The following is a 27,526-nucleotide window of genomic DNA, read 5'->3' as shown; positions in this document are numbered from 1 at the left end:
AGCTAGTTATATCCTACTCTATATTGAACTTATTTATTATAGTGCAGTGATTAAGAGCCCACATTATCGTGTCCCACAAGCCTGAAGGCCGGCTCTACCATTTTTGGTGTACTAACCTCATGTATGTATAGCCTCTCTGTGATTGTTTTCTAACCTCAGATGAGAAATGAAGATAATATATTAACCACTTACTAAGATTGCCGTAAGAAATAAATGAAATGATATATGTAAATGTTTAAAATACTTCTAGCACATAGTTGGCATTTAATAAATACTTCTTTATAATAATTTATAATTACACCATGTAATAATAATTATTATATTACACTTACATGTGAAATTAAAGCTATTTAATTAGTTCTCTTTCTTTCAAACTCAACTTTGAGATCGTTAAAGGCAGGAACAGTCTTTATCATCTTCACATCTCTGAGGCCTAGCATGGGGCCTGACAACACAGCTGACAGTAAAAAATGTTTGTGAGCAAATGAATGAAAGAATTCCTTTGCAATCTTTCCTGCTTAAGAAGTTAGAAAACAGAGCTCCTAGAAGTGAATGGTATCCTGATAAGCTCTGAGGCCAAAGATATAAACAAGATTAGCCTGTCAAACATCATAACTACTGTACTGGATGACAAACAAAAGTTGGTTAGAGTAAAACCACAGCATACAAAGTGACATCCAGGCCCCTTCCTACTAGGCCTTTTTCCTTAGCATTATGAAACCAGAAAAGGCAGGTGGGTGTATTATAACAGGCTGCTCCTGGTCAGCATTTCCTGTGTGAGGCAAATGGAATAAGATAGAGGCTCCTTGGACAAATTTTCCAGCTGTGAATAATTCTCTGGTTATATACACACACACACACAAAATAAAGTTGTGATTCTCACAGCCAAATATCTGAAAACCAATTAGTTTAGCAAGGAGGCTTGCTTTTATTATAGACAGGCAGCACAATGCATAGTATGGTATCCTCCTTTATTTGGGTGAATAAAGATACGCAATCCACATCAGCAGTGGAAAACAAAGCCAGCCCAGGCTCCCTAGCAGAGAAATATGGTAGTTAAGAGACTCTATGCTGAAGGCCAACTAAGATGTGGGAACTCCACTTCTGTAGACTAAGCAGCCCTGACGGTTCCAGTCCATGTCACAAGTATCAAAGCCATTTTCTTTGGCTTCCAGCTAGGTCTTCTGAAGTGAAGATAATGCAAAAGCCAAACCATGAATTTGCAATGAGTGGGCAAAAGAAACCTAAGTGTATCATTGACTCAGTTCCCTCTTATCTCTACAAACTAAGTCATCTGGAAGAGAAATGCCGTATCTAAGAACACATGGTTATTATTTTAGAGTGGGGGGAAAAAGAATACCCGCTATACAACCCCCCAATTTTTTTAAAAAATTAAGATTTTAAAAAACCTACCAAGTTACAGAATCTGTAAGTAGAATCTTTCTATTCCATATTTGATATAAGACTATATTCCTCCACACAACTATATCCCAAAAAACTGGGTGGGAAGCAGGGGGAAAAAGACTAGCATTTATAGGGAAATAAAAACAGACTATGAAGCAGCAAAGAGGCTGAATGATTTGCCCAAGGTCACTGTCAGTCGTAGGCAGACCAAGAATAGAAGGTAGGTCTGCTGGCCTTTCTGAGCCCCTCCTCCTCTAGAACTTGCTGCCTGTTTGATCACAGAATCAGCATGGGTCAGATTCACACTGATCTCAGCAGGAGTTTTTTGCCTGAATTAAGAGCCAGCTCTGAAGATGAAAAATTCTTCAGAAGTCCCAAGTATGGCTGTCACTATTAAAAAGCCATTTTCCTCTTAACTAAAAAAAAAAAAAAAAAAATCACAGAAAATCTCACCAGCAAATCAAACTTTAATATTGATCTTGCTCCTTTCTACTCTGACACAAGAGTTGATGGGTCCTTCCCTCTCACTTCCTCCCACTACACAACAGCTTTCTAGGCAGCAGATCCTACTGCCACCCCGTCTCTTGGAATATATATTACTTCTCAACAGGTTCCCTGCAGGAGTAGAGAAGGAGCCAATCTGTGAGGGAGCAAACACAAGATCTCCAATTATAGCATAGAGAAGACAGAAAATTGCTACCCGAAGTATAAATTACTTCTTTTGCTTGAAAAAAAAAAGAATCACTCTGGGTTTCAAAGACACCCTCTTAATAGATGACTTCACAGTAGTTAATATCCATGTTCTACATATCAGGACTTTTGCTTCTCCACACTCTCTAAGAACCCTTGCCATCAATATGACTGTATCCTGGATTTGAAGAGTAAACTACTACCAGATGGGAGGGCAACAGGCAGCTATTCTATGGGCCAAAGGAAGGCTTGGTTGGCTGCTCCTCAAGATGTCAATAAGCGCTTCTTTTGCTGCTGACCCTCAGAGGACACTATGTGAAGATCAAATAAAGAAATATCCCTTTATATTGACAGAGGCAAAGGAGGGGAGAAGCAGTTTGTAGAAAACAGAGGCCACAGTGATTCAATGTCAAAGCAAGTAAGAACTACCAAGTTAAAGGGACAAGACCAAAGTGACCCTCTGAGGACTGTGGGTGAATTCTCTTGGCTTTCACTTGGGGTCACAGAGAGAAGTGTGCTGGCCTCTTGGAGACTGTCTGAATGGTGGGTTAGGGCCCAAGCCCTGAAACCAGACAAACCAGATGACATTAAAGTCCTAGCTCTGCCACTTATGAGCTATGTGATCCAAGGCATTAACATTTCTGAGCATTAATTTCCTTGTTTTACAAGTAGGATAATCACTACATAAAAGCTTTACGTGAGGATTAAATGAGAATACATATAAAGCAAACTGTTCAAAGTAAACTTTCAATAGCTATGATCATTACTGTTGTTAATTAGCAGGACACCTACACAATAAAATTCAGGACAAGAAAAAGATATGACCAAAAGTACAAATATTTGGCCACCTCATGTCAAACGGCTTGAGAAATCAAAACTGAAGAAGAAAGAAGGCAGAGAGACTCCAGCTAGTAAGAAGGAAACAAAAACACAGATGTAATACAGACCAATACATTTCAATAGGGCAGAATTTTTCTTTGTTCCTGCCACCATGGACAGTGGTTGGAATCCAATTCTCCCTGAACTTCTGTGCAAACTGTGGGAAGTGACTGTGTGGAAGGAATGCTAGCAAGGGAGACACAGGTATAATAATCCAAGCAGACCTGGGACTCAGGCTCTCTAGATTAATTTCTCTTCCATAGCCTGTGCAAGACGACCCATATTTCCTTTCTGTCTCCCATACACATCAAACTCTCATTTAATACTGTCAGCAATAAACAAGCCTCAGGAAGAAAACTCTGTTTGGCTTACTGAGATGGTAAAGTGTCTATCGTAAATAAGAGAACTTCCTGATCAAAGGCAACCTGCCCTGAAGTGTTAATTGAAATAAACGAAGTCAAATGGTAGTTCAACACAAGCAAACTGAGTGGAACCAACAAGTATGAATTTAAAGGTTAAAAAGAAAATTTGACTCCTCTTGCTGCCAAATTGCAGCATATTTTTCAAGTGTTCGTTATACCAAAAAGGGTTCTGTCAAGTCCCAGTTTAATAGAATCCCTGCTGACACCATGGCAGCCTGGTTTGGGGGAAACAGCTTGATATCGTGGTTGCGAGTAAAGAAATTCTATGCTTTAACCACTATCTTCTCAAAATGACAAGAAGCTATCAGCAATTAAATTATAAAGCCCATCTCTCACACTGAATAGTACCTTTGAAGGGAGTTAGTCTTCATAAGGTCCCTGTATTCTTCTAATCAACGAGACTGGCATGTGACCATACAGGCGAAATGAGAGTGTTCATCCTAATCAGGCTCTCCCAAGACAGAAATGCCACTTCTACCCTGTGGAGTCTGCACATTACATCTCTAAGGTGTCTTCTTTATATTGGTCTTGTTCGAACTCTTTTTCTGGTGAAAAATAAAAAGGTCTAGGGCTCTGCTTAAGGTGGATTTTAAGGAGCTAGAGCTAGTCTTGAGAGAAGAGGTGGAGTGCCAATGAAATAATTTAAAGAGTGTGTCTAAACCAAAGGTCTATGCAAAATGGTGAAAACTTAGTCAATAACTAGAGAAGTTGTTGATTTAGGCTTTTATCATCGCTAGCCTAGTCTAACTAGTCTCCCAAGCTCTACTGTTTAAAATTCCTGAATGTCTTCCCACTGCCTGCAGGACGGGGTTCAAATACCTTAAGGAGGCCTATAAGGTCCTAAATGGTCTAGACTCCTTCCTTTCTTTCATCCACTGTTCTCTTGTCTAGAGCTTTTCCGTAAGTTGATCCCTAGAACAACCCATACCCCTGCTCCTCCTGTGTCTGCCTCCTCATTTTTCAGAACTCTGTTTATATATAACCTTTTCCAGTATGCCTCCCCTTATCCTCCAAGACTGACTTAGAAACCCTTCTTAAAGTAGCCAAAACTTCCCTTATCATAGCACATTCCCCACCGTATAAGTGCCTGGTCATATGCTCATCTCTCCCACTAGACTTAGGATCCATAGGGTCAGGGACCATGTCTGTTTTAGTTACCATTATACATACAGTGTATAGCACAGTGCCTCTCATATAGTAGGGCCATAAGAAAGGGAAGGAGGAAGAGAGAAAAAAAAAGGAAGGGAGGGAGGGCTTGTTTCTGAGAATGGCTGGAAGATGAAGTCTGAAGGGATTCCCTGAGACTCTGTAGGCTTAAAGCAGGGTACCTGCGGCTTTACCACAGTAGACAAGGAGCTAGTCTAGGCTGAGAACCACAGTTCTCAAAGGGAGGGAAGCACCACGAGATGCAGATGTGAGGATAACATTTGGAATTATGAAAGAGGCTCCAGATGTGGGACAGGATAAAGAAAGAGAAAGAGAGAGAAAGAAAGAGAGAAAGAAAGAGAGAAAGAAGGGAGGGACGGAGGGAGGGACGGAGGGAGGGAGGGAGGGAGGGAGGGAGGGAGGGAGGGAGGGAGGGAGGGAGGGAGGGGGGGAGGGAGGGGGGGAGGGAGGGAGGGAGGGGGGGAGGGAGGGAGGGGAGGGAGGGAGGGAGGGAAAGGACTGTATTTGTTCATTTGCAAATAAAACCAAAGAAGGGCCGGATCCGGACTCCACAGTCAAGTAACCTTGGACAATTTATCTAGCTTCTTTTAATGAGAAATCTAAACTAGATTAGTGATTTTCAAACTGAGTTCTGAGGAAACCTAGGTTTCTGCACAAGTCCCTCGAGGTCTATTGTAATGAAGAGAGGAGGTGCACCAACAGATGTGGCCCCCAACTTTAACCAGAGAAAAATTGTTTTTTATACATTAGGGGTCTACTTAAAGCCCACTTGAAAAAAAGGGTGTTTCTGCTATAACCAAAGTTCTGAACAACAGTGGTCTGATGACCTTCCTAATGCCTCCCGGCCTTAGCAGTCCTTGATTCTATGTGACAGAGAGGACCCATCTGGACCTTGTATTTTACTTTATACAGATGCCCCTCAATTGTGCTGATGGCCCAGCTACATCCTGTGCTCACTGTCTGAGCAGAATGACAGGAAAGGTAAGTATACCAAAGTCTAGGTTCACTGAGAGGCTGAGGCCAAAATGAAATGCACTTTTAAATTCCATTGATGATACAGAAGCACAAAGGAGCAATTTTTTTTACCTAAATAAAATTTTGTGTACCTATGATCTAGGATTCATTGTATAGATGTCTTGAGTCGGACAGAGAGATATTATAGGTCAGAAATAAATAATATTGGATCCAGAGCCCATTAGAAAAAACCTACCCAATTCCAATCAAGAACAATGCAAAGTTTATCTAGTCAGTCCACCTGAGAGCCTAATTACCATTCAAATACATGCCCCTCTTCTTAACAGATATTCTGAATTTGCTATAGAATAAAGCAAAGTTACTGTCATTACATACTTTAAAGTCTACCTTTATCTGAAGGTTACAGGCAGGAAATGGCATAGATGGGGAAGGAGATGGGAATCTTACAAAATAAGATCTTCAAAGCCCTGGCTTAAGATGGAGATCCCTTTTTTCTGTGCTGTTCCTTGGCTGACCTTATTTCACAGGGCATTAAAAGGCCACAATGTCACTCTACTTCAATTCTGAGAACAGACAAGCAGCAATAATGTGATCTTACCTGGGTCCTTCCTCATCACCCTGAAAGAAACAAAAAGAAACAGCATTAGAAATCAACATTGGTAGACAGATTTAGACTTCTTTTCCTTCTCCTTTCCCAACCTGAAAGCAAGGCTTGTGCATTTATTATAAAAAGAGACAAACCAGTAGACACCTAAGGGCTAAGACAAGGACTAATATAATCCTGTGTTCAAACTGCCCAACAAAGGTGAACTGATCATTTGGCCTTGCAAGCGGAGATGTGAATGCACAGACCTAGGAAGCCTAAATAATAGCTTTGCTGTTTTACTTGTATGGTTGGCAATATTTAGTTCTCAGCAACTGAGAGCCCAAAATAGGTCTTAGACAAAAGCTGACCAGCTCCCAAAGTATCAAGCTTTTTCCCTCAAAGACACATTTCTGCCTTGGTCTAGAATTTTTTTCTCCAAAGAGAAACATAGCAACTCTAATATATAGCACACTGTGGTGGAAAGGGTACTAACTGGGACTCTGGGAAACTGGGATTCTAGTCCATGCTCTGTTGTTACTTATTAGTGATGTGCCCTGGGGAAAACGAATTAATCTGGACCTTGGTCTTCTCTGTAAAAGGGCAGTTCTGGCATTTGATGATCCAGATCATTCTCAGCCAAACAATGGCTTTTCTGTTTTTCTTGTTCACTCTGCAAAAACAATGTGTGAGTGTTATTTTTCCAGGTATTGCATTCTCTGATCCTAGCTTTATCAGTGATCACAGAACATTTCAACGAGCCTCTTTCTTGTCCAAACCAGATTTTTCACATGACTCTCAAGTCTTTTCCAAGTGACCTCACCCATCATTTTGATAACAGGGTATCTTTTAAATCCTCCCCTTTAGCCATTCAGGGTTGTTCTCAATAGAGAATGTATCTTCTAGTTGTTAACTTCCCAGAGAACTTCTTTATTTGATTGATTGATTGATTGATTGTTTCTATTGGTATATAAGAATGAGCTCTGAAGTCAGACACTCTGGGTTCAAATCTTGACTCCATCACTTGCTTGCTGTGTTACCCTGGTCAAATTATTTTGCTTCTCTTAACATCTATTTCCTAATTTATAAAATGAGGATAATAATTGTCCCTGTATCACAGAATGAATGTGAGCATTAAATAAAATAATGTGTATAAACATCAAACACAATGCTGAAGATATAGGATGTACTTAATAAAAGTTATTTTATCAGTATCAGTAACAATTCAGTATCATTCATTAAGAAGCAACTCCATGTAGGTGCTAAGGGTAAAAGATAAATAACCCATAATAATCTAACCTCTTAGTAGCTCCCATTGAGAAGAAACAGACAAAAACAGGAGAAAATGAACTATGACTAAATGTGTTAAGGGCTCTATCAAAGACATAGCAGAATGCAGCGAGAGCTAGAGTGAAGTGAGAAACACTGCCTCTCCTGGAGACGGGGGGTATGGCTTCACAGAGAAAGCGCCATTTATATTGGCCCTTGAGGGATAAGCAGGATTTCCCCAGGCTGACAACAGAAGATAAGTAGGAAGGGCACTGGAGAGCAAGAGCAAAGGCACAGCAGTTTAAAAAAAAAAGGTATGTTTGAGGAATTCTGAGTTTTGTGAAACTAGAGAACTAGGGAATGGGGATGTGCATGTGTATGTCTTGGGCAGGGGCTGTGGGGATAGCAATGGTGTGGGGCTCAGGGACTGGGAGTACAGCTGAGGTTATACAGGTCAGCTGCAGATAGAAAGGTGATTTAAATCAGATTATACACTGGAGGTTGGATAAGAAGGGCATTTTTAGAACACTGCTAAGGTTTCCAATATTGTTAGGGACACTAATCATCCGTACTCCAATGAGAGAAAAGTGGGGTGGGTGGTAGAAGGAGGGTATAGGGGTTGTGGAAGCTTTCTTTGCATTTTGATCAACTGGCATGTCTTATGGGAACTATAATCTAGTAAGGAAAAATCATATAATTTGAATTTAATAATGAGTTACATAACTATCAACAATACAATTAAACCTCAACACAAATTTTTCAATTATTTTTGGATATTAAAATATTACTGTCTAGGGGAACCTTATGGAAAAAAAGTATCCAAACTTTCTCCCATGATTTAGAGCAAGTCCTCCTCATAATCGTGTATCTTGGTACAATTACTAAGAGGAAGGGAGAGAGAGAGGAAGGTTCTATTTTCTACTAACTAACACTGTTGTGTCAGCTTCTCTGCAGCTCTCAGCATCTCAATATCTGACTTGTAAAATGGAGATGATGAGTGCTGGTAAAAGGATTAAATGGAATGACAACTATAAAGTGCTCTCTTGTTATCTAGAGACTTATTTAGGCAAACTCCGCATCACTCCTGAGGAGGAGGAAGTGAGACAAGAAGTACAATTCTACTCTTTCACACAGTCATGAAATTAATTAAGAACCCTGGATGAGTGAAGTGCATAAACTGTCCAATGGCCTCCTACATTTCCCATCAAAATGGCTTGGACAATACCTGCCTCCTAGACTATATCTTGGCTCCTCCATTGGCTTGTTTATTCTGTGGCTAGGCTCTTCTGGGCCCAGGCAAGACTGCTAGTTAAAGCTGAACTGAGTAAGTCCTGAAAAGTCCACAGGACTCTCCTAGATTTTATTCTAGAAGAGCCCACTCTAAATCCATCTGGCATAAGCTTGACTAGAATTTTCAACATAATGCTATGAAATCTGATGAACAACAGCCTCTCCCCAGGGCAGAAAAATGTTATAAATTTTAAATATTTTTTAAATGGCTACCTTAAATTATTTTTAGAAAGATTCTAAATGTCTGCACATGTTGTTTGGTAAAATGTCTGAGACCCTTTATTCGGGTTAGAAAATAATGAAAATAATGACTATATTCATTGTACAGTGATTCAACATTTATTGTGTCTTTCTTTCACACTGTCTTTTTTAGATCCTCGCAATGTCCTAACCCACATGCCTCTCTTAATCCAGCAGATATGCCCCAGTTTATGCAGGTGGCTCCATGTGAAAACCAGCCTGAGGAATCCTTTCACTGTTCACAGAATCAGACCAAAATCATTCATTCTGGCCTGTTTTATGCTCCATTTCCTGACTTATTCTCATTCAGCCCAGTTCTCTGCCTATGATTACTCTATTTATAGGCTCCTTTCATGACGTGGGATCTGTCAACAGCCCTCTTCTCTGGCTCTGATTTCAGGCTTTCCTTATTAACTGTGACTAGTATTTGCCCCCAGTGACTATACTCCTTTAAGTCATGGTGGAAGAATATTTCCCAGGCCCAGGTGCTGGCTGCAGGCTCCAGAGGCCAGTATTTCCACACAGTATACATACCAGTCTTAACACTTATACCCTATCTAAGCCTTCAATTCATTCACACTTAAGGACTAAAAGAGAGCATTTCCAGAGCTAACAAACGTAGCAGACAGTTTTCTCCTATTTGTCCTGTTACTAATAACTAGGCATTCTCCTTTACCTCTGCCTTTGGCTCAGCTGATTCATTAGAGGTATCAAGTTGTTCCTTGGCTTGGGCCATCTGAGTCATCAACCTGTCCATGTGGGACTGGATATCTGCCAGTATCTCAGTCACATGAGCTGTGGCCATTGCTTCCTGGATGTCCACTAGATGAAGGGCCTTCTGCTCCTCATCAGCAATCACTTTTTGAACTTTCTTAAATTCCTGCTGTATAAACACCTTCATCTGGTCCCGAGTTACCTGTAGCACACAGAGAAGTAAGAAGAATGAATTGGACACATGAAGAGATGAAAGGTTAGAGCTATTACATTAAGCATTAGGCAGCCACGTCAAAATACGAATCATGGTTCCTATCCAATCCTGAAGTTTTGGGAATATCCTCTAAATAATGCTCCCTAATATTTCTAATAAATTTCCTCCTAATCTTTTTCCTCTTTCATTCTTAAGAAAGTAATTCTTTACCCTCCTTTTTGATTTTCCTTTTGTTCATTTTTATATCAGTAATACATAATTACTTTTTACAAACACAATAGATGAGTATATATGGTGAAACATGAAATTCTCCTTCTCTCTCCATCCTATACCATTTCCCTCCTTAGAGGGAAATTACTATTAACAATTTGGTATGTATCCTTCCAGCCATTTTCTTTGTAGATATAATATAGACACACACACACAGTAATCATTTATATATAAAAATAATTATGTTTTTATATAAATGGATCATAGTGAACATATGGTTCTGTGTCTTGCTTTTCTATTTAAAGTATGTTAGAACCTACAGATCAACTTTATTCTTTGTACTATTTTTAATATCTGTATGATAAGAATATATATATGGATATATCTCTCCATTAAACATATGACTAAATACATATATAAACACATATATACATTCCATTCTTAATGGAAATACAAGATATTTCCAATTTTTTGCTATTACAAACAGCATATCAGTTAAGATCCTTGAATATCCTCTTAATATTTTCATATAAGTTTCTTTAGAGACCTTTGAAACCACTGAGTCAACTTATATGTACTCTTAAAATTACTAATTGATACTGCCAAACTGCTCTCCAAAAACAATGCACCAACTGCACTCCTACAACGTGCGAAAGTAAGCATTTCCCTTATAGCTACACCAATATTGGATATCAAGCCTTTAAATTTTTACTCTCTGAAGGGTGAAAATATATTATTGTTTTATTTTGCCACAACAATTGTGCAGACCAAATAAATTATAACCGTAGGTTATATTTGACTAGGGCATAAGAAAGGCAAACAAAGTGAGAAACTACCAAAATGAGAACTTCTAAACTCCGTATCTTGCCAGGAACTGCATTTATTGATGTTTCCTCATAACCATGTTTACTTTATGAGTATTTTTAAACAACTATGCATCCTGAGTAGCTGAGGGAGGGAACAGGGAGGAGGTGGGACAGTAGACAAAAAGAGAAAGGCCAATAGAGAATTTAGGAGATGAAAAAGAAAGTAGCTGTCATCTATGTGAACCCCTTTCTTTCATAGATAAGGAAAAAGACACAGCTGCAAGCTTGCAGGAGATGCAGAGGACTCCAATCTTCTTGTTCCCAATCTTCTATAACAGTCTGTCAGAAGGGAAGTCAAACTGGAAAAACCAAAGAAAGGAGACTGAGGAAGAGAAAGGTTAAATGAGAAGATCAAGCCATTTTAAATTGGCCTCTTAAAAACTGAAAGAGGCTTGATTCATTAAGCAGCTTATGTAACAGTGCCGTAAGAATGTCAAAGCAAAATAAAGCCTGTATGACATGCATCTGCTCACACATCAAGTGACTTAAGTGACATAAGCCCTCAGGAACTCATATACGCTCTACGGGTACTCTCCACAGCACTAAAGAAAAAGGGAGGGGAGTGTTAAATGTTATTAATGTCCCTGCAAATTCTATATCAGATTGAGAACTGTGATTTGTGTTTTAATTCCTTTTTATTTTTAGCATGTGTACTTCAAGACTGTTAAGCTTTATGGTGATCACTTATCAATGGATTTCTAGACTTGAAATAAATTAAGTCTTATAAGATTTAGAATCTTAAAGAATAAACCAAGGATGTTTGAGCTAAGGGATGCATTTTTCTGCATGCCTAAGAAACTCTCTTAACAGTTCCAAATGACTAAAAATAAAGATCATAGTAAAAACTGACTCACAACCTATTTTACTAGACCTCACATACACATGTAGTTTGAAGTTAGGAAGCTGACATCACAGTTCTTAACTGAGATGTGTCCTCAGTTAACAGGCTGCTTCTGTTGTCTTGCCCACTAGGATGTCATTCCCTACCACATGAATCTTCAAGTACAAGATGCATATCTGAAGAGTTAAGTCTCATCCCATGGTACTTTCTCTGTGCTCTTGAAGTTAGTATTTCTAAGCTGGACCCAAGAGGCATGCAGACTGGCACTATATACATACATAATTAAACACATAAAACTTTAAATTAAGAGCTTGTACCTAAAAACAACACTATTCAATGTGCTTGACATGGCTGGAAGCCATTAACTCCTAGCTAGCTGGCCTATACGAAACCAAGGTTTTATCTACTTTTCTAATACAGGCAGATTACAAAAACAAGCATACTAGCTAGAAAGCATCATCGGCTTAGGAAAGATTTGTTCCAGAAAAGTACTGGCATAAACTGAGAAAGATGAGCCAGGGTCTGGTGCAGGAATCTACACAAAAAGTAAAGCATCAGAGTCTACATTGAATGAAAATTTCAAAAATACTGGTTTAATTAGCAAAATTTCCTGCAAGGTTTACTCAGTATTTATTCTGGCATTTTACTTCAAGAGAGCTCCTTCCAAACCCCTGTCAGGCTCCAGTGAGGGCAGGCAAGGGAAGAACTCCATCAACAAGCAGGAAGACAGAGTCCTTTCTTGGAGGATGGCTAAATCTCCCATTTCCTGTATCTTGTGTATGAGTGGAAAAGCCACTACTTGTGAATAAAACAACTGCCTATTCCTAAGGGTTGGAAAATTACCCAGCAGCCTAGAAATAGAGCAGACATGAACTATGAACTGCATTCCATTACCAACATTGTCAGTGCTGCCAAACGTTATCCTGACAACCTGGCTGAAAGACAGAACTGCTGGGGTTTTACAATGGGATGTTGAGAAGGGCAGAGAAGAGGTTTTTGAAGTGTACATTTATTCTCCTCCTTAAACCATTTTTCTTATCCTCATCAGAAGCCCTAGACAGAAACACTCATTTATATCCTCTCCTCCTTTCATCACCCCCATTCTGTTAAGAGAGCACCATGGGATTTCTACCTCAGTTATCACTTAGTTACTTCAAGAACCCACTCAGTGAAGTTGCTGCTATTATTATTTCTATTATAAAAGACTATAAAAAAATACAACAAAATGCTGGAGAGTGGTTATCTCTGAGCGATGGGATTAATAGTATTTTTCTCGTTTTATTTTTCAGTCTAAATTTTCCAGAATAATGTATAACACTTATTTTTTCTTCAACAATAATTGTTTTTTAAAATGTGTCTCAGCCCTGGCCGGGTGGTTGAGTTAGCTGGAGTGTTGTCCAGTACTTAAGAGGTTTCGGGTTTGATCCCAGCTGGGGTACATACAAGAAGCAACTGATCAGTGTTTCTCTTTCATATCGATGTTTTTCTCTCTCTCTAAAAATAAAAAAATTAAAAAAAAATCAATAAAAACATATCCTTGGGTGAAGATTAAAAAAAAAAAAGTAACTCAAAGAAAAAGTTAATTCCTCAATAAAATATTAGCAAATCGAATTCAACAACGTATAAAAATAATTTATACACTAAACCAAGTGAGATTTATTTCAGGTATGCAAGGCTGGTTCAACATTTGAAAATAAGTTCATATAATCTATCATATCAACAGGCTAATGAAGAAAGATCCCATGATCATATCAACAGACGCATTTGACAAAATCTAACATCTATTAATGATAAAAACTTTCAGCCATCTAGGAATAAAGGAGCACTTTCTCAACTTCATAAAAAACATCTACAAAATAACCTACAGCTAATATCAAAGTTAATGGAGAGAAACTAGAGTTTTCCTGCTAAGATCAGAAATAAAGCAAGGATGTATTTTCTCACTGCTCTTTTTTCAACATTGTACTGAAAGTCCTACCTAATGAAATAATACAGAAAATAAAAGGTTTATAGATTGGGGAGAACTAAAGTTGCCTTTGTTCACAATGATATGATTATTGCAGAAAATCTGAAAGAACTGACAAAAAAACCCTCCATCCTGGAATTAATAAGCAATTATAGCAACATACAAAGTTAATACAGGGGTCCCCCTTTATCCACAGGGGAAATGTTCCAAATTCCTAGTGGATGCCTGAAACCAGAGACAGTCCGGAACTCTATATATTCTATGTCTTTTCCTATACATGTATACCTACGATAAAATTTCATTAAGAAATTAACAACAATAACTAATAAAATAGAACAATTATAACAATGTACTGTAATAAAAGTTATGTGAATGTGGTTTCCCTCTCTATCTCTGATCACTGATCCAATAACGAAAACGGCTACTAAGTGACCATCAGGTAAGTAGCAAATACAGCATGGATACATTGAACACAGGGATGATTCAGGTCCCTAGTAGGATAGCCCAAAACTTCATCATGTTACTCAGAACAGCAGACAATTTAAAACTTATGAATTGTTTATTTCTGGAATTTTCCATTTAATATTTCCAGACTACAGTTGACCACAGGTAACTAAAATACGTGAAAAGTAGAACTGCAGATAAGGGGGGAATACTGCAAACAAAATTCAGTAACTTTCCATATATCGGCAATGAATAACTGGAATTGGAATTTAAAAACACAATACTATTTACATTAACACACACAAAAATGAAATACTTAGGTAGAAATCTAACAAAATAGGTACAAAATCTGTATGAGGAAAATTACAAAATGCTGATTAAAGAAATCAAAGAACTAGGTCAATGTAAAGATATTCTACATAGGAAGACTAAATATTGTCAAGATGTCAATTCTTCCCAACTTGATCTATAGATTCAATGCAATCTTTATCAAAACCTCAGTAACTTATTTTGTAGATATTGATCCAGAATAGTCAACATAATGTTGAAGGAGAAGAACAAAATAGAAGGACTGACACTACTTGACAGCAAGACTTACTATAAAGTTACAGTAATCAAGACAGTGTGGTACTGGTGAAATAAATATATCAGTGGAACAGAATAGAGAGCTTAGAAATAGACCCACATAAGCACAGTCAGCTGATCTTGAACAAAGGAGCACAGGCAGTACGATGGAGAAAAGAAGTTTTTTAACACATGGTGCTGAAATAACTGGACATTCACACTCCAAACAATGACCTTACATCTTTCACAAATATTAACTCCAAATGGATCACAGGCCTAAATGTAAAATGCAATGCAAAACTCTAAAACTCCTAGAAGATAACATAGAAGAAAATCTAGATGACCTTGGGTATGACAATGACTTTTTAGGTATAATTCCAAAGGCACTATCCATGAAAGAAATAATTGGTAAGCTGGACTTCATTAAAATTAAAAAATTTCTCTGTGAAAGAAGCTGTTAAGATAATTAAAATGACAAACCACAGACTAGGAGAAAATATGTGCAAAAGACACATCTAATAAAGGACTGTTATCCAAAATATACAAAGAACTCTTAAAACTCAACAATAAGAAAACAACAAAACTTAAAAATGTGCAAGAGACCTAAACAGACATCGCACCAAAGATACACAAATGGCAAATAAGCATAGGAAAGATGCTCAATATCACCTGCCCACTCCACGTAGGCCCTTTAATCCAGTCCCACTCTCGCTTGTACCACTAACTTGCTGAAACAAAATTCTAAGTCACAGAGCTTCTGTGTGATTTAAAGAAACTGTTTAGGATCTTTATCCTACCTCCAACTTGTTCTAGCCCAGTTTTCTCTCCCTTTTCATCTCCACTTGGCCCTGAATTCTTGGCTTTCTAATCTTAACCTCAAATCCCATCTTTTGCCTTTCAGACTTAGTAACTAAATGTGCCCCACTCCCTCCTCCTTAGTGTTTAGACCTCACTTTGTCTTATCTAGTGTTTGGCTTGGCTTTGACTCCCAGAATAGCATTCTCTCAGGTAGAAGCCCCATATTTCAGTCAGAATACTCCAGCCTTCCTCTATTTCTGCCAGAGTGCTTCTTCCTAGGACAACACATTTTGGTACTTGAGTCTAAGTACTCTATTGTTCTTTAACAGCTTCATGCATATGGCTCTGTAATGTGCTTTTTCTGAATCTCTTCTTCTTTAGTGGTTCCCTCCACCCCAAGACATAAATATACATGCACACACACAACATCAGAGGCTCAGAACCATATTTCCTAGAGGCTCTGTACTTGAAAGATCCTAATAAACACTTGAATTGAATCTGTTAATCAGCTGTGAAGTGGAAGGCAACTGTGTGGCCCCAGTCATCTGAGAGAGATGTAGCTGCAGCAGACTGACAAGCAGCCCTTAGTGTGAGAGATGGAAATCTAACCACTATGGCTATGGAGTCATTGCCAAGCACCCTCTCCTCCCAAGGCTGCTTGTTCATGCTGTCAGCTGCTATGACTTTATTGTCATGACAACTTGATGTGTAACCCAGTGTCATGGCACTGAACTGGATGCACCAGAGAACAGTTCAACGAGATGCTAGGCTCACTTTGAATCAATACTACTGCTTGCTCTTAAGATGCTTCTCTCTTTGCCTGACCCCAGGGTAGCAATAGAGAAAGCAATCACAAACTTCTGAGCATCACTTTTCCTGCGTGAACAGAAAAAAATTCTGGGTAATTCCCCTATAGAAATGTGAAAGTAGGAAAATGAGTCTCCAGAGAAACCCAGGAACTGTCGCAAACAAGAATAAGAGAGTGTCTGATCTACCTTGTTTTCTTGCTCTCTTTTCATCTTAACCTGGGCATAAACTAGAAAGCCAGCTTTTGCTTCAGGAATCATTGTGTAGGAACTGGGAGGTGAAAACTGACACTGAAAGTTTCAGGGGGCGAATAAACAGAAATTATGCACTTTTAAGCATCTTACACTTGAATATACAAAGAAAGTTATTTTATCTACTGGAGATTAAAGTAATTTCAAAATAAGACTCACCCCTCCACTTCCAATCCATTCTCTACCCAAACAACTTCCCTGCAAAGCCACAGCTATTTGTAAACTACCGAAACCACAAAACCCAAACAACTGTCCACCACCAGGAATACTCAGGACAGGGACCTGAGATGTAGGTCTCATGTTTTCTGAATCTTTTTTGCTACAGAGAAAATGGTAAAGCTCATAGTTTGCTGTGGTAGAGAAAAGAGGTTTGAGTACTGACTGCCTCTGCTAATTATGCTTCTGAAGCTCAGAAAAGAGTTTCTTCATTTGTAAAATAGGGGTAATAATATTGTTTTCATAGATATTTTTGTGACATTTACACAAAATAATATGTGGAAAGAACTTAGTACTCTCTGGGCACACAGGAACATCAGCAGAACTGACACAGATACAGTAGCCGTGAACATTTACCGGGTGCTTCTCATGTGGTACCCACTGAGCTCTCACAGACAGAGCCCCAATTAGTCTTCTAGGAGAAAGACAGCCTACACCCTTAGGAGTGCAGATTCTAATTTTCCAAAGGAGCACAGGAAGGACTTTCTCACACATCCTAGGCAATGAAGAATGAGGATGTCGATCAGAAGCTCCTAACCTCAATTTCAGTAAATGGCCACAGGTTGTCAGGGAGAAATGGCTACCTTTTCTAGTTTGACAAGATCAGATATGGTCTACTTCACAGGAAGTCTGGGTTGCATTCTGCTCTTCGCACCTACACACACAATCTGCAGATAGCTCCTCAACCTCATAACTTGCCTCTATCATACAGCAGGTCCTCAAATAATGTCATTCCGTTCAATGTCATTTCATTATAATGTTGTTGAGATGCCATACAAACTTAACTCTTGTTTATATTTAACAGCCTATGGCAAAACTGGTCTCATTATATATCATTTTGCTTAAAGTTGAAGAACTTGTGGATGACTTTATTTTCTCTCTTTGAAAGACTGAAACCCTATTACACCCCCTTAAACAAGCTGACAAATCTGCTTACCTAAGAACCACAGAGTTTGTTAAGTAACTACAGTTGCTAAAATACTTTTCAGGCCCCCAAAGGCCATGATTCCAATTATCATCCACCATTTTTTATCTCCTCTACAAAAGTTTCTGTTTTCAGGGTACCCATTAATAAAAATCTAATATGACTAGTCCTATTTAATAAGTGCCATTATATAGACTCACGGCATCTGACTCTAATGTCTGTGCTCTTTCACCATAAAAGTAAAGGTAACCATATCACACTCAAAATACCGTACTCCCCCACCCCCTGCTGAAAGTCTGAACAAACTCCATGCTGGTATTCTATTCCCAACACATCTATAGGTAAAAAGTTAGTAACTTCCTATAACTATTAATAATTCCATATGGCAATCATAGAAAGGCAATTTATTGGCTTCATTAGCCCTGTGGCCTTGGACAAGTCATTCAATCTCTTAAATCGTTGATTCTTCACTTGTAAAATAGTGACTACAATGTCTAACTAACCAGGTTGAGTTAGAAATTAAGGCGGTATCACAGAATCTATTGCACCTACTACAGAAGTAAACAAAAGTTGTTCAACAAGGGGATGGTCATCAATTGTATCATTGGGTTGAATGGAAGTTCTCTACACAGCCACAGAGACCTGACGGATTTTTCCATTTGGCTAAATGCAGAATCAATCAGGTAAGAGGCATGGTTCTCTAATTTTATGTTCACAGTAGGCCCTCTGTATCTAGGATTCTGCATCTGCAGATTCAACCAACCAGAAATCAAAAATATTTGGGAAAAAATGTTATGTTGCTGCTGTTGTGTACTATGTACTTAGGCCTATGATGGCTGTGTCTATACTGAATATGTACAGACTTCTTTTATTATTCCCTAAAGAATACAAGCATACCTTGGAGATACTGTGGGTTCAGTTCCAGACCACTGCAATAAAGCAAGAGTGGGGGGGTCCAGAAAGAGTCACCCCAAGATGTGCCTCCTGTGGTATGCAGATTGTTTTGAGGTAAAGGCAATTTTAGCTTCAGGCTCAAGAGAAACTCCTGCCCCTCCTTTTAACTACCTAGAAGAGCTTGAATTGGGAGCCTTCCCCATAGTAAGAGATTATCAGTGATAACATTTTCAATCCACCTATATGGCAGGGCAAACTTTTAGTTACTAAACATCTGCTCTTCTAACCATCCTGTAAAGACCCTTTGACGCTCCCAAGATGCCTTACCTCATCCCTAGCTCAGAATGTCTTATATACCTCAATCTCCCTTTTCTATCTCTGAACCTCTCCTGCATGTGGGGTCTCTGACTCTTTCATGTCATGGGGTTCCCATACATATGTATGTAGTATTAAATTTAGTTATTTTCTCTTGCTAATCTTTCTCATGTTCATGTGATTATTAGACCAGTCAGAAGAACCTTGAGGGTAGAGGAAAGTTTGTTCCTCCCCCACACAAGTATTACAATAAAGCAAGTCGTATCTTCTTGCTGGTGGAGCGTCTTGCCTTGGATTTGTAAAAAACATAACATCTGTGAAGCACAATAAAGCAGAAGTACAATAAACGAGGTATGCCTGTATAGTATAACAACTATTTACATAGTATTTACATTGTATTAGGTATTATAAATACTCTAGAATTGGTTTAAAGTACACCAGAGGATGTGAGTAGGCTATATGCAAATACTACGCCATTTTATACAAGGGACTTACTTGAGCATCCTCAAATTTTGGTATCCATGGGTGTCCTAGAACCAATTCCCTGTGGATATAGAGGGAAGACTGTATATATACATACAAGCATCTACATACAGACCTCAGGTAGACTGAGAATTGCACAGTATAGCTTTAGCCTTAAGACATAAAAAAAACCACCTTTTTCCTTGAGCAAACCTCAGATTTATTTCATAGCTGAATGAAGGGTTGAACTAACAGGAAAAGGGGAAAGAGGGAGACAGGGGAGAAGTAGGCCCTTAAATAAAAGTCTGGGTGGTTTTTATCACTATTATCACAGTAGAGTATTACATCTAGGTATCCAGGCTCCTAAATTAAATGTCAAATACAATCCTGCACTGGAAATGTGAAGCGTTGTTGCTATCGGGGAATCCTGACAGCTCCACTCCCCTCTTCACGGTGGTCATGTAATCATCCCTTCAAGCTTTGGCAGAGAGTAAATTATCAAGTCTCCTATCGATGCAGAGAGAAGCTGGAGCAGAGGGAGAAGGACATCACAATGTGTTAATTTTATTAAGCCATTTAACACTCAATCCCTTTGCTTTCTAACAATGCTCCAGCCTACCAGGCAGCTCAGAAACCATGTACACTCTAGTTTTACATTGCCTAGAGTGGATTTCCACAGTGCTTCAACTAGGAGCTCTGGGGCTCCAATAGAAAGAGAATAGCCAAAGGATAAAGATGCAGGGGAAGTAAAAAGGGAACAAGAATCTCAGAGGCCTTTAAAGTGGGGATATATCTTCTAACATGTCTCTTAAATGGGACACAATTTCTATTATGACTCTTAATTTCTTTTAATTTGGCACTAGGCAGTTTTGCTAACTAGAGAGTTTGCTCTAAATAATAAACATAATTGCTTCTTTGCATTGATTTCTTGTTTCTATTGGGAATATATAAACACACAGCTGTACACTCCCAAGGCAGACTGCCTTGACACCAACCGGCAATAGAACTACACTGAACTAACTTTAGGCAAGGCAGCCATGCAAGGCCCGGAGTCAGCCAGTCCGCTAGGGAACACCACCAAGTGGTCCCAACTATGAAAATTTAACTCAATTTTCATGTCCTTATCACTCAAACAGGTAGCAATGGCCCTTTAAAAATGAATGAATGAATGAAACCTGCAATCTGTAACTGTCGCTAATCCTGGGAAGTGTTAATTAATCCAAGTATGTTTCTTGGCAAGGATTAGAAGGTCTGCTGAACAATGGGGTTGGGGGGAAAGGGGAGCTGCCCCCATGAACTCTTGTACTTCTGGAAGCAGTGGTAGCTCTCAGGACTAGGAAAAAGCAGCCACCATTTACAGGATATTGTACTAAGCACTTTAAATGGATTATGTCATTTAATCTTCCTAACAACCATATGAAGGATGTACTATTATCCCCTATTTTGCAGTTGAAAAAACAAAAAACCTGAGAAATGGGGAGTTTAAGCAAAGGATTTGCCCAAGATCTCAAAGCTATCAACGCTGGAGGGGACCTGTCTCAGTGCAGTCCTATTTCAAAGCCTGAACTTTAAAATCTGTCCAATACTGCCTCCCCTGGACAGAGGATAACACCAGGCTCACCCTCATTCCTGTCTAGAAGAGGAAAGGACAAAGAAAAACACTATTCACAGCTAACATTTCAAGTGAAGGGCTAAAAAAAGTGATTCAGATAGTAAATATCTCAACAGATTTATCGAGATATAATTCACATTTATACAACTCGCCCATTTAAAGTATAAAATTCAGGTTTTTTTAGTATATTCACAGAGTTGTGTAATTATCACCACAATAAATTTTGGAACAGTTTCATCAACCCAAAAAGAAGCTCCTTATCCATGAGCTGTCATCCTCCCCTCCCCGCCCCTCCCCTCCCCGCACCACCATTCTTCCATCTCCCTCAGCCCCAGGCAACAATGAGTCTACTTTCTATCTCTATAAATGTGCTTATTCTGGACATTCCGTATAAGCGAAATTATGAATATTTGGTCTTGTGTGAATAGCTTCTTCCACTTAGCATATTTTTGAGGATTATCCTTGCTGTAGCATGTATTAATAATTCATTTCTTTTTATTGCCAAATAGTATTCCATTGTATGGATATGCCACACTTCATTCTTTCATAAGTGTACAGTTTTTATGTGGACATATAAACATATATATACCCAAGAATAAAACTGCTGGATCATATGGCACCTCTGTTTAACCTTTTGAGGAACTGCCAAACTGCTTTCCAAAGTGACTGCACCATTTTACATTCCCCCCAAAATCTACGAAGGTTCTAATGTTCCCACATCCTTGCCAAATGAACAAAACTTCTCTTAATTTGGGAAAACTACAGAGCTATAGTCCTAAAAGCTGTCAATCTGCTCAAACTCTGCTGGGTGACCGCGGGCAAGAACCCTCACTCTCTTGGCACCTCAGTTCCTCATCTATAAAGTGGGGGGATTGGAGCAGATGGCCTTAGACTTCCCACTGAGCCCTATATTTATTCACTCAGTCACATCATGACACCCTGACCAGTGGGGAGACAAACACTATAAAACAGATAGCTTGGGGCTGACTGCAGGACTGTATTTTATTTTGCATTAACTCAGTTACCACTATGCCTCAGACTGTGACACTATCATGTCTGCCTTAAAAAACAAACAAACAAAAGCAAAAACAACAAAACCCTCACAGAATCTGCTTTTGAGGAAGAAAACAAAAATGCCTTATTAGGTAAAATTTCCACTTGGCAATAATGGCAGATTGGCCTTCAGGATTTTAGTTTTCTAAATTGGGGCTCAAAAATGGAAATTCAAATAATAAAAATGTATGCATTTACAAGAAATCATATTAGGTGCTAAAAGTAGGACACAAACTATATGTGTATGATACAATTATAGTTACATGTGTACATGTAACAATTTGTCTGAAAAGCAAAGCACATTTTTCTCTCTGAAAGACAAAGCACCATAATATTAACTAGTTTTTTCATAGGTGTGTCTCAAAGTGTAATGTATTTACCAAGTGTATCAGAATAATCCAGGCTGCATATTAAGAAAGCAGATCTCAGAACTACCAAACTAGATGCTCTGGGTGAGGCTCAAGAATCTGCACTAAAAAAAAAAAAAAGTATTCAACATTTACAACCATTGCAGGTAGTGGAAGAATGGCCTGTATTTTCCACATTTTTCTACAGTGAACATGTACTACTTTCGTAACTGGGGGTGGGGAAAGAGGGAAGTTGTTTTGTTTTGATGAAGTCAGTGAGAGGGTGAGGAGCAGAGCGTGCCTCTCCTTCTGCTGCCCACGTGTCTGTAGAAGATCAAAAGGGGCCACATTTGCTTCTGCGCGGATTCCACGTCTCAGCACCTAGACAGGACCCGAGGAAGCACAGGGCTTTCCCACCTGGTGTGCTCCATCCATAAGAAGGAGCTACTGGAGCACCTGCCTCAGTTTTTCACGTAGCCAAGGTGAAATGCCCTGGGGCTGTCATGGCTCCTTTGCAACTGCCCCACATTTTCCATTGGAAAAGGCTATTTTCCAGGTCTGGGACTCTAGGGTTACGGGAAACTGCAGCTGCAGGATCCAGTAAAGGGAGGCAGAAGAAGGCGTGAGGGAAAAATAATCAATGAAGAGTCATATTGTTAGGGATGACAGGCTATATGTATACATATCTACTCATCCATGTGCTCAACAATAGTGGAGTTGTAAAGATCATGGAGTAAGAAAAATCTAAAGTAAATCCTGGTCTCATCACTTACTAGCAAGCTAGTTAAACCCTGTAAGTCTTGACTGCTCTTCCATAAAACAGGGAAAATTGTATTTCTTTTTATAGGGTTATTGTAATGAGATAATGCATACTTATTACTTTGTGCCAGGTACTATGCTAAAAGGGCCTGAATACACAGAGATAAAATAAACAATTCACACCTTCCAAGATAACTATTTACTTCTCTTTTATGAAAAGTGCTGAAATAGGTCAATAATTATAGTAACCCTCTGACCAAAGGAACACTTCTGAGTGAATCAATTTGTAACTGAGGCACTTCAATTCCCTGCTTCAGCTGGTTGAATAAACACTGCCTCGGTAAATGCTTCTGTCCTGGGGCAGGGCAAGGACCAGCAGCACCAGGCCTGGCTTGACCCTGGTGAGTAACAGCCCACTAATAATAAGGATTCAAGTTAGGCTTTGCATATATCCATCACCATTCGTACATACAAAACTTATTTAACAAGAGTGATTAGCACAAGAGAGTGAAGAACTGAGCTGTGTTCCACCTCAATGATTATCAGCTATTAAAAAGGATTGCAAAGTTCCCTTGCAATTATAAAATGCTATGTATATGCTAAATAAAAATAAGGAAATAAGAAAACGAGTCTCAGATCTATTTAACTAATTCTATGCTGCTTGACAACTCTTTGGTTTCATACTTTGGTATGAACACCTTTAGAAATTGGAGAAAATAAGAAGGAAAAAAGCTGATATATTTTAGGCAGCCTTGTATGACCACATTCCACATTTAATACCACTCCAGTTGGACAAAATAATGTGAACCCCTTTGGTTCAAGTTTGAAGACACTTCTTTTTTTTAGAGTAACTTCTTATAAGTATGAATTTGCGACACACAGCTGTGTTTTTAACTGTTTCAAGCATGCCAACTACAGGAAACAGTGAACAGCACATCTTAGATGGAAAGAAAAGCAACCAGAATATAATAGAGAACGTGGCTGTTACTAACTGCATAGGAAGAGGTTAGTTTAAATGAGCCTAACATGTTATGCTTTTGGCTCAATGCTTTCTGAGACTGGGCAGGGAGAAGGAAGAGAAGGGAATCAATGTGTTTTCCAACCTTCAGTTTCCTCTGGGTAAACTATGAAAGAGAACTAACTGCCTAGCCACTACAAAGGAAAGCTGTAAAAACTCAAGAATACTTTATCTTAAAAATCCAAGTATACATACACACACACACACACACACACACACACACACAGATTAATTATATCCTTTAATGTTCCTAAAGCCTATCATAAATACAAGAAATCTACAGACAAAATCCTGTTTAGTGCAATAAATGTTTCTGAAAAGTTTGGCTGAAAAAGGTGTTTGCAAACTGGATCATGTCAAACACATTAGGCTGTCTTATTATTGAAAAGACCACTTCCAATTAAGCAAATTAAGACTGATTGCTTTAAAAACAATCTCTTTCTACTGTATACAAAGTTCTAGATTTCTGGAGGCATGCTCCCTTTGAAACAGGGCTCACCATGGCAACATGCATGCATTCCACTTCCTCTGCTCCTGTGCCTTATTTACCAACCATCACTGGCTTTGATTCCTGTCCTCAAGTTCACCCCTCCTGCCTGGGATTTGATGTCTCCTGCTGCTCCCCTGGTTTTAGAAGTCAGCCTACTGCTGGACCACAGCACCAGCCTTGGTTTTCCTCTTAAATTCTGACCAGGACTCCTTCTCTTTCTGGCATTGCTATTTCTCTGTTGGGCAACTGTTTAAAGGAATCCTGTCCTCTCAGGCAGCCTGAGCTGACTCTTCAGTCCACCTCCCTCTCCCCTCCCCTACTCCCTTTGCTACCTCGGCTCAATTTATTTATTTTCTAAGCCTGAATTTTATGTATTTCATTTTTTTCAAAGTTGAAGGCACTTGAAATTATTTACGAGGGGTCTTCAGCTATTTGCTAAAAAGAATGAAACGAATCAAAATAAGAGAGAAGGAACATAGCCAAGGTCCAGCACAGCCTCTAGTAATGCCAGGCCTACTGAATCAGAAACCCTGTATTTTAATAAGTCCTCCAGGTGATTCCATGTTCACTAAAGTTGATGAACTCGCCCAGCCGGGCGTGGCTCAGTGGTTGAGCGACAACCTGGGATCCAGGCGATAGGGGTTCAATTCCGGGTCAGGGCACATGCCCGGGTTGTGGGCTCAATCAATGACTCTCTCACCATTGATGTTTCTGTCTCTCTCTCCCTCTCTTGTCCTCTCTCTGAAATCAATAAAGATATATTTAAAAAAATAAATAAAGTTGATGAACTCAAGTTGAAGAACTAATACTATGAAAGCAAAGAAGGAGTCTGACAAATATTTTGGACAAAATGAGGCATCTTATCAAGTTTATATTGTTGACAAAGAAGAATGTCTAACATATTCTGTGTAATAAAACTATAGGTAGAGTGTAATTTAAAAAAATCTTAGAACTGTTATTTTCACACGGAAATGCCTAGAAGGTTACACAATAAACCGCTGAAGTGGTTACCTCAGGGGAAATTCATTTTACTTTTCCTTTATGGATATCTGTTTTTTTAATCTATAAGTATATACTATTTTAAATTTAAAAAATGGTTAATCTAGGCATCCTCCACTCCTCTGGCACAATCTGCAGGTAAAAATTAACTGTTCCCAGAAGACTTCAGTGTCTGGACTAATCAAGCTTTGTGATGCTTTAGGGAATTCCGGAGGAAGTGAGGTAGAGATAGTGCTCAGTGCTCCATGACTCAATCAGTGCTTCTATGTGTAGCTGCTGTACCAGGAAATGACAGGTCATGAAGCCTGAGAGATTGTGTCTTTCTTAAACAGGCCAACTTCTAAAAAGGTATGGTGGGGTTCTGAGGGAAAACAGAACAGACTCAAAACTTAAGGGTTTTCTTGGAAGACACCAATTCACTGCTGGGAAAATTGCCTTTGTTGCAGAAATTATGTATTTAGGTGTCCCATTCCTCTCCTCCCCCCACTTTGTGATCTGGCAGTCATTCTATAATTACAGTGGTCCTTCTTCAAGCTGGCTCCTGGTAGATACAGCACATGCATATGATTGACTAGAAAGAGGTTTGAAAATAAAACTGGTTGGTGGAAAATAATCCAGGGCAAGATAAAGAGAAGATAAAAGAGAGGTGAGTGTGTATACACATATCCAAGATCAGGCGAGGTCCTAACAAATATCCTTCAGCTTATAATGTATCATGGGACAATGCTGAGGCTTTCCTGGGATGATCTCATGGGAATACTCAATTCTTTCACCTCTGGCAAGCTTCCCATCAGAAGTACTACGTGCATTCATAAAGGAAGCACTGAAGGATCCTGAAGCACTTTACCTGTATTCATCATGCACAGAAGCCACTCAGTGTAATCTGTACATATCCCTTCCATCTTCACTGCCTAAAAGCATGTGAGTGTGGCAGAAACAGAACATACAATAGAGCTGTTGTCCAGAAACCAGAGAAACTTGGTTAAAAAATAAAAGCTTTCAGTGATCTTTAATAATTAATTGATTCATCTTCACTAAAGGAAAACTACTTATACCAGGGGTCTTTTTATGGTGACTGGTTACCCCAATTTTTTCTATCAAGATACACTCTACCTTTGGAACCCTAACTACATCAGAAGACAAGAAAATTACCAATGCCCCAATATTTTCAATGCTGTATGAAAAGAAAGTTATTCTGTGATTGGTGACTGCAGCCAACTTTTGAAGAGCCTGTCATTTTCTGTGGCTCTGCCTCATACAGTATTTCAGATTTGAAAACAGAGGCACAATATGATTATATGGTAGAAAGGAGATGAAACCCAGGGCTTGGTCTGCAGCATGATATAAAAGATAGCGCACAAGCACTGGAGTCAGAGTTTAAATACAGCTCTAAATTATACTAGATTTGGGGCAAATGACCCCACCTCTCTGAGCCTCAGTGTCCTTTTCAATAATATGGGAACAATAAGCTACTTTATAGAGTTGTGAAAGTAATCACAAGTATGCAAGAGGAGAGGTGAAATAAGGAGTTTGTGTTTAAGGGATACAGAGTTTCAGTTTGAGATAAAGTGTTGGAGATGGATGACAGTGATGGTTGCACAACAACGTGAATGTACTTAAAGCCACTAAATTGTACATTTAAAAACTGTTAAAAAGGTAAATTTGATTAAGTATATTTTACCATGATTATTTTTAAAAGTATGTAAGGCTCCTACCACAGTGCCTGGCTCAAGAAATGCTAGTTTTATTCCACTTATAAAGAACTTTAAATGAAAGAAAAAAAGGAGATACAAAAAGTCAAATAATCATGATTCTTTCCTAGTTTAACTATAAGAGGCTCTG

At 38.9% G+C, this 27,526-nt stretch overlaps 1 protein-coding gene across 1 annotated transcript in view; it reads right to left on the bottom strand.

Moving 5' to 3' along the window:
* The window catches only part of TRIM44 (TRIM family member 44), an 81,298-nt gene that overhangs the window by 37,022 nt on the left and 16,750 nt on the right, over positions 1-27,526 (bottom strand). Inside the window, exons 3-4 of the mRNA XM_016206223.2 lie at positions 9,596-9,835; positions 6,136-6,155 (exon numbers count right to left, since the gene is read on the bottom strand). Coding sequence (XP_016061709.2) covers positions 6,136-6,155; positions 9,596-9,835 — 260 coding nt within the window. The remainder of the gene's footprint in view (positions 1-6,135; positions 6,156-9,595; positions 9,836-27,526) is intronic.

This window comes from Miniopterus natalensis, chromosome 11 (genome assembly GCF_054644295.1).
Source record: "Miniopterus natalensis isolate mMinNat1 chromosome 11, mMinNat1.hap1, whole genome shotgun sequence".
Classification (NCBI taxonomy): Eukaryota; Metazoa; Chordata; class Mammalia; order Chiroptera; family Miniopteridae; genus Miniopterus; species Miniopterus natalensis.
The sequence above is the reverse complement of the archived record's forward strand: the minus strand, read 5'-3'. Positions and strand labels throughout refer to the sequence as shown.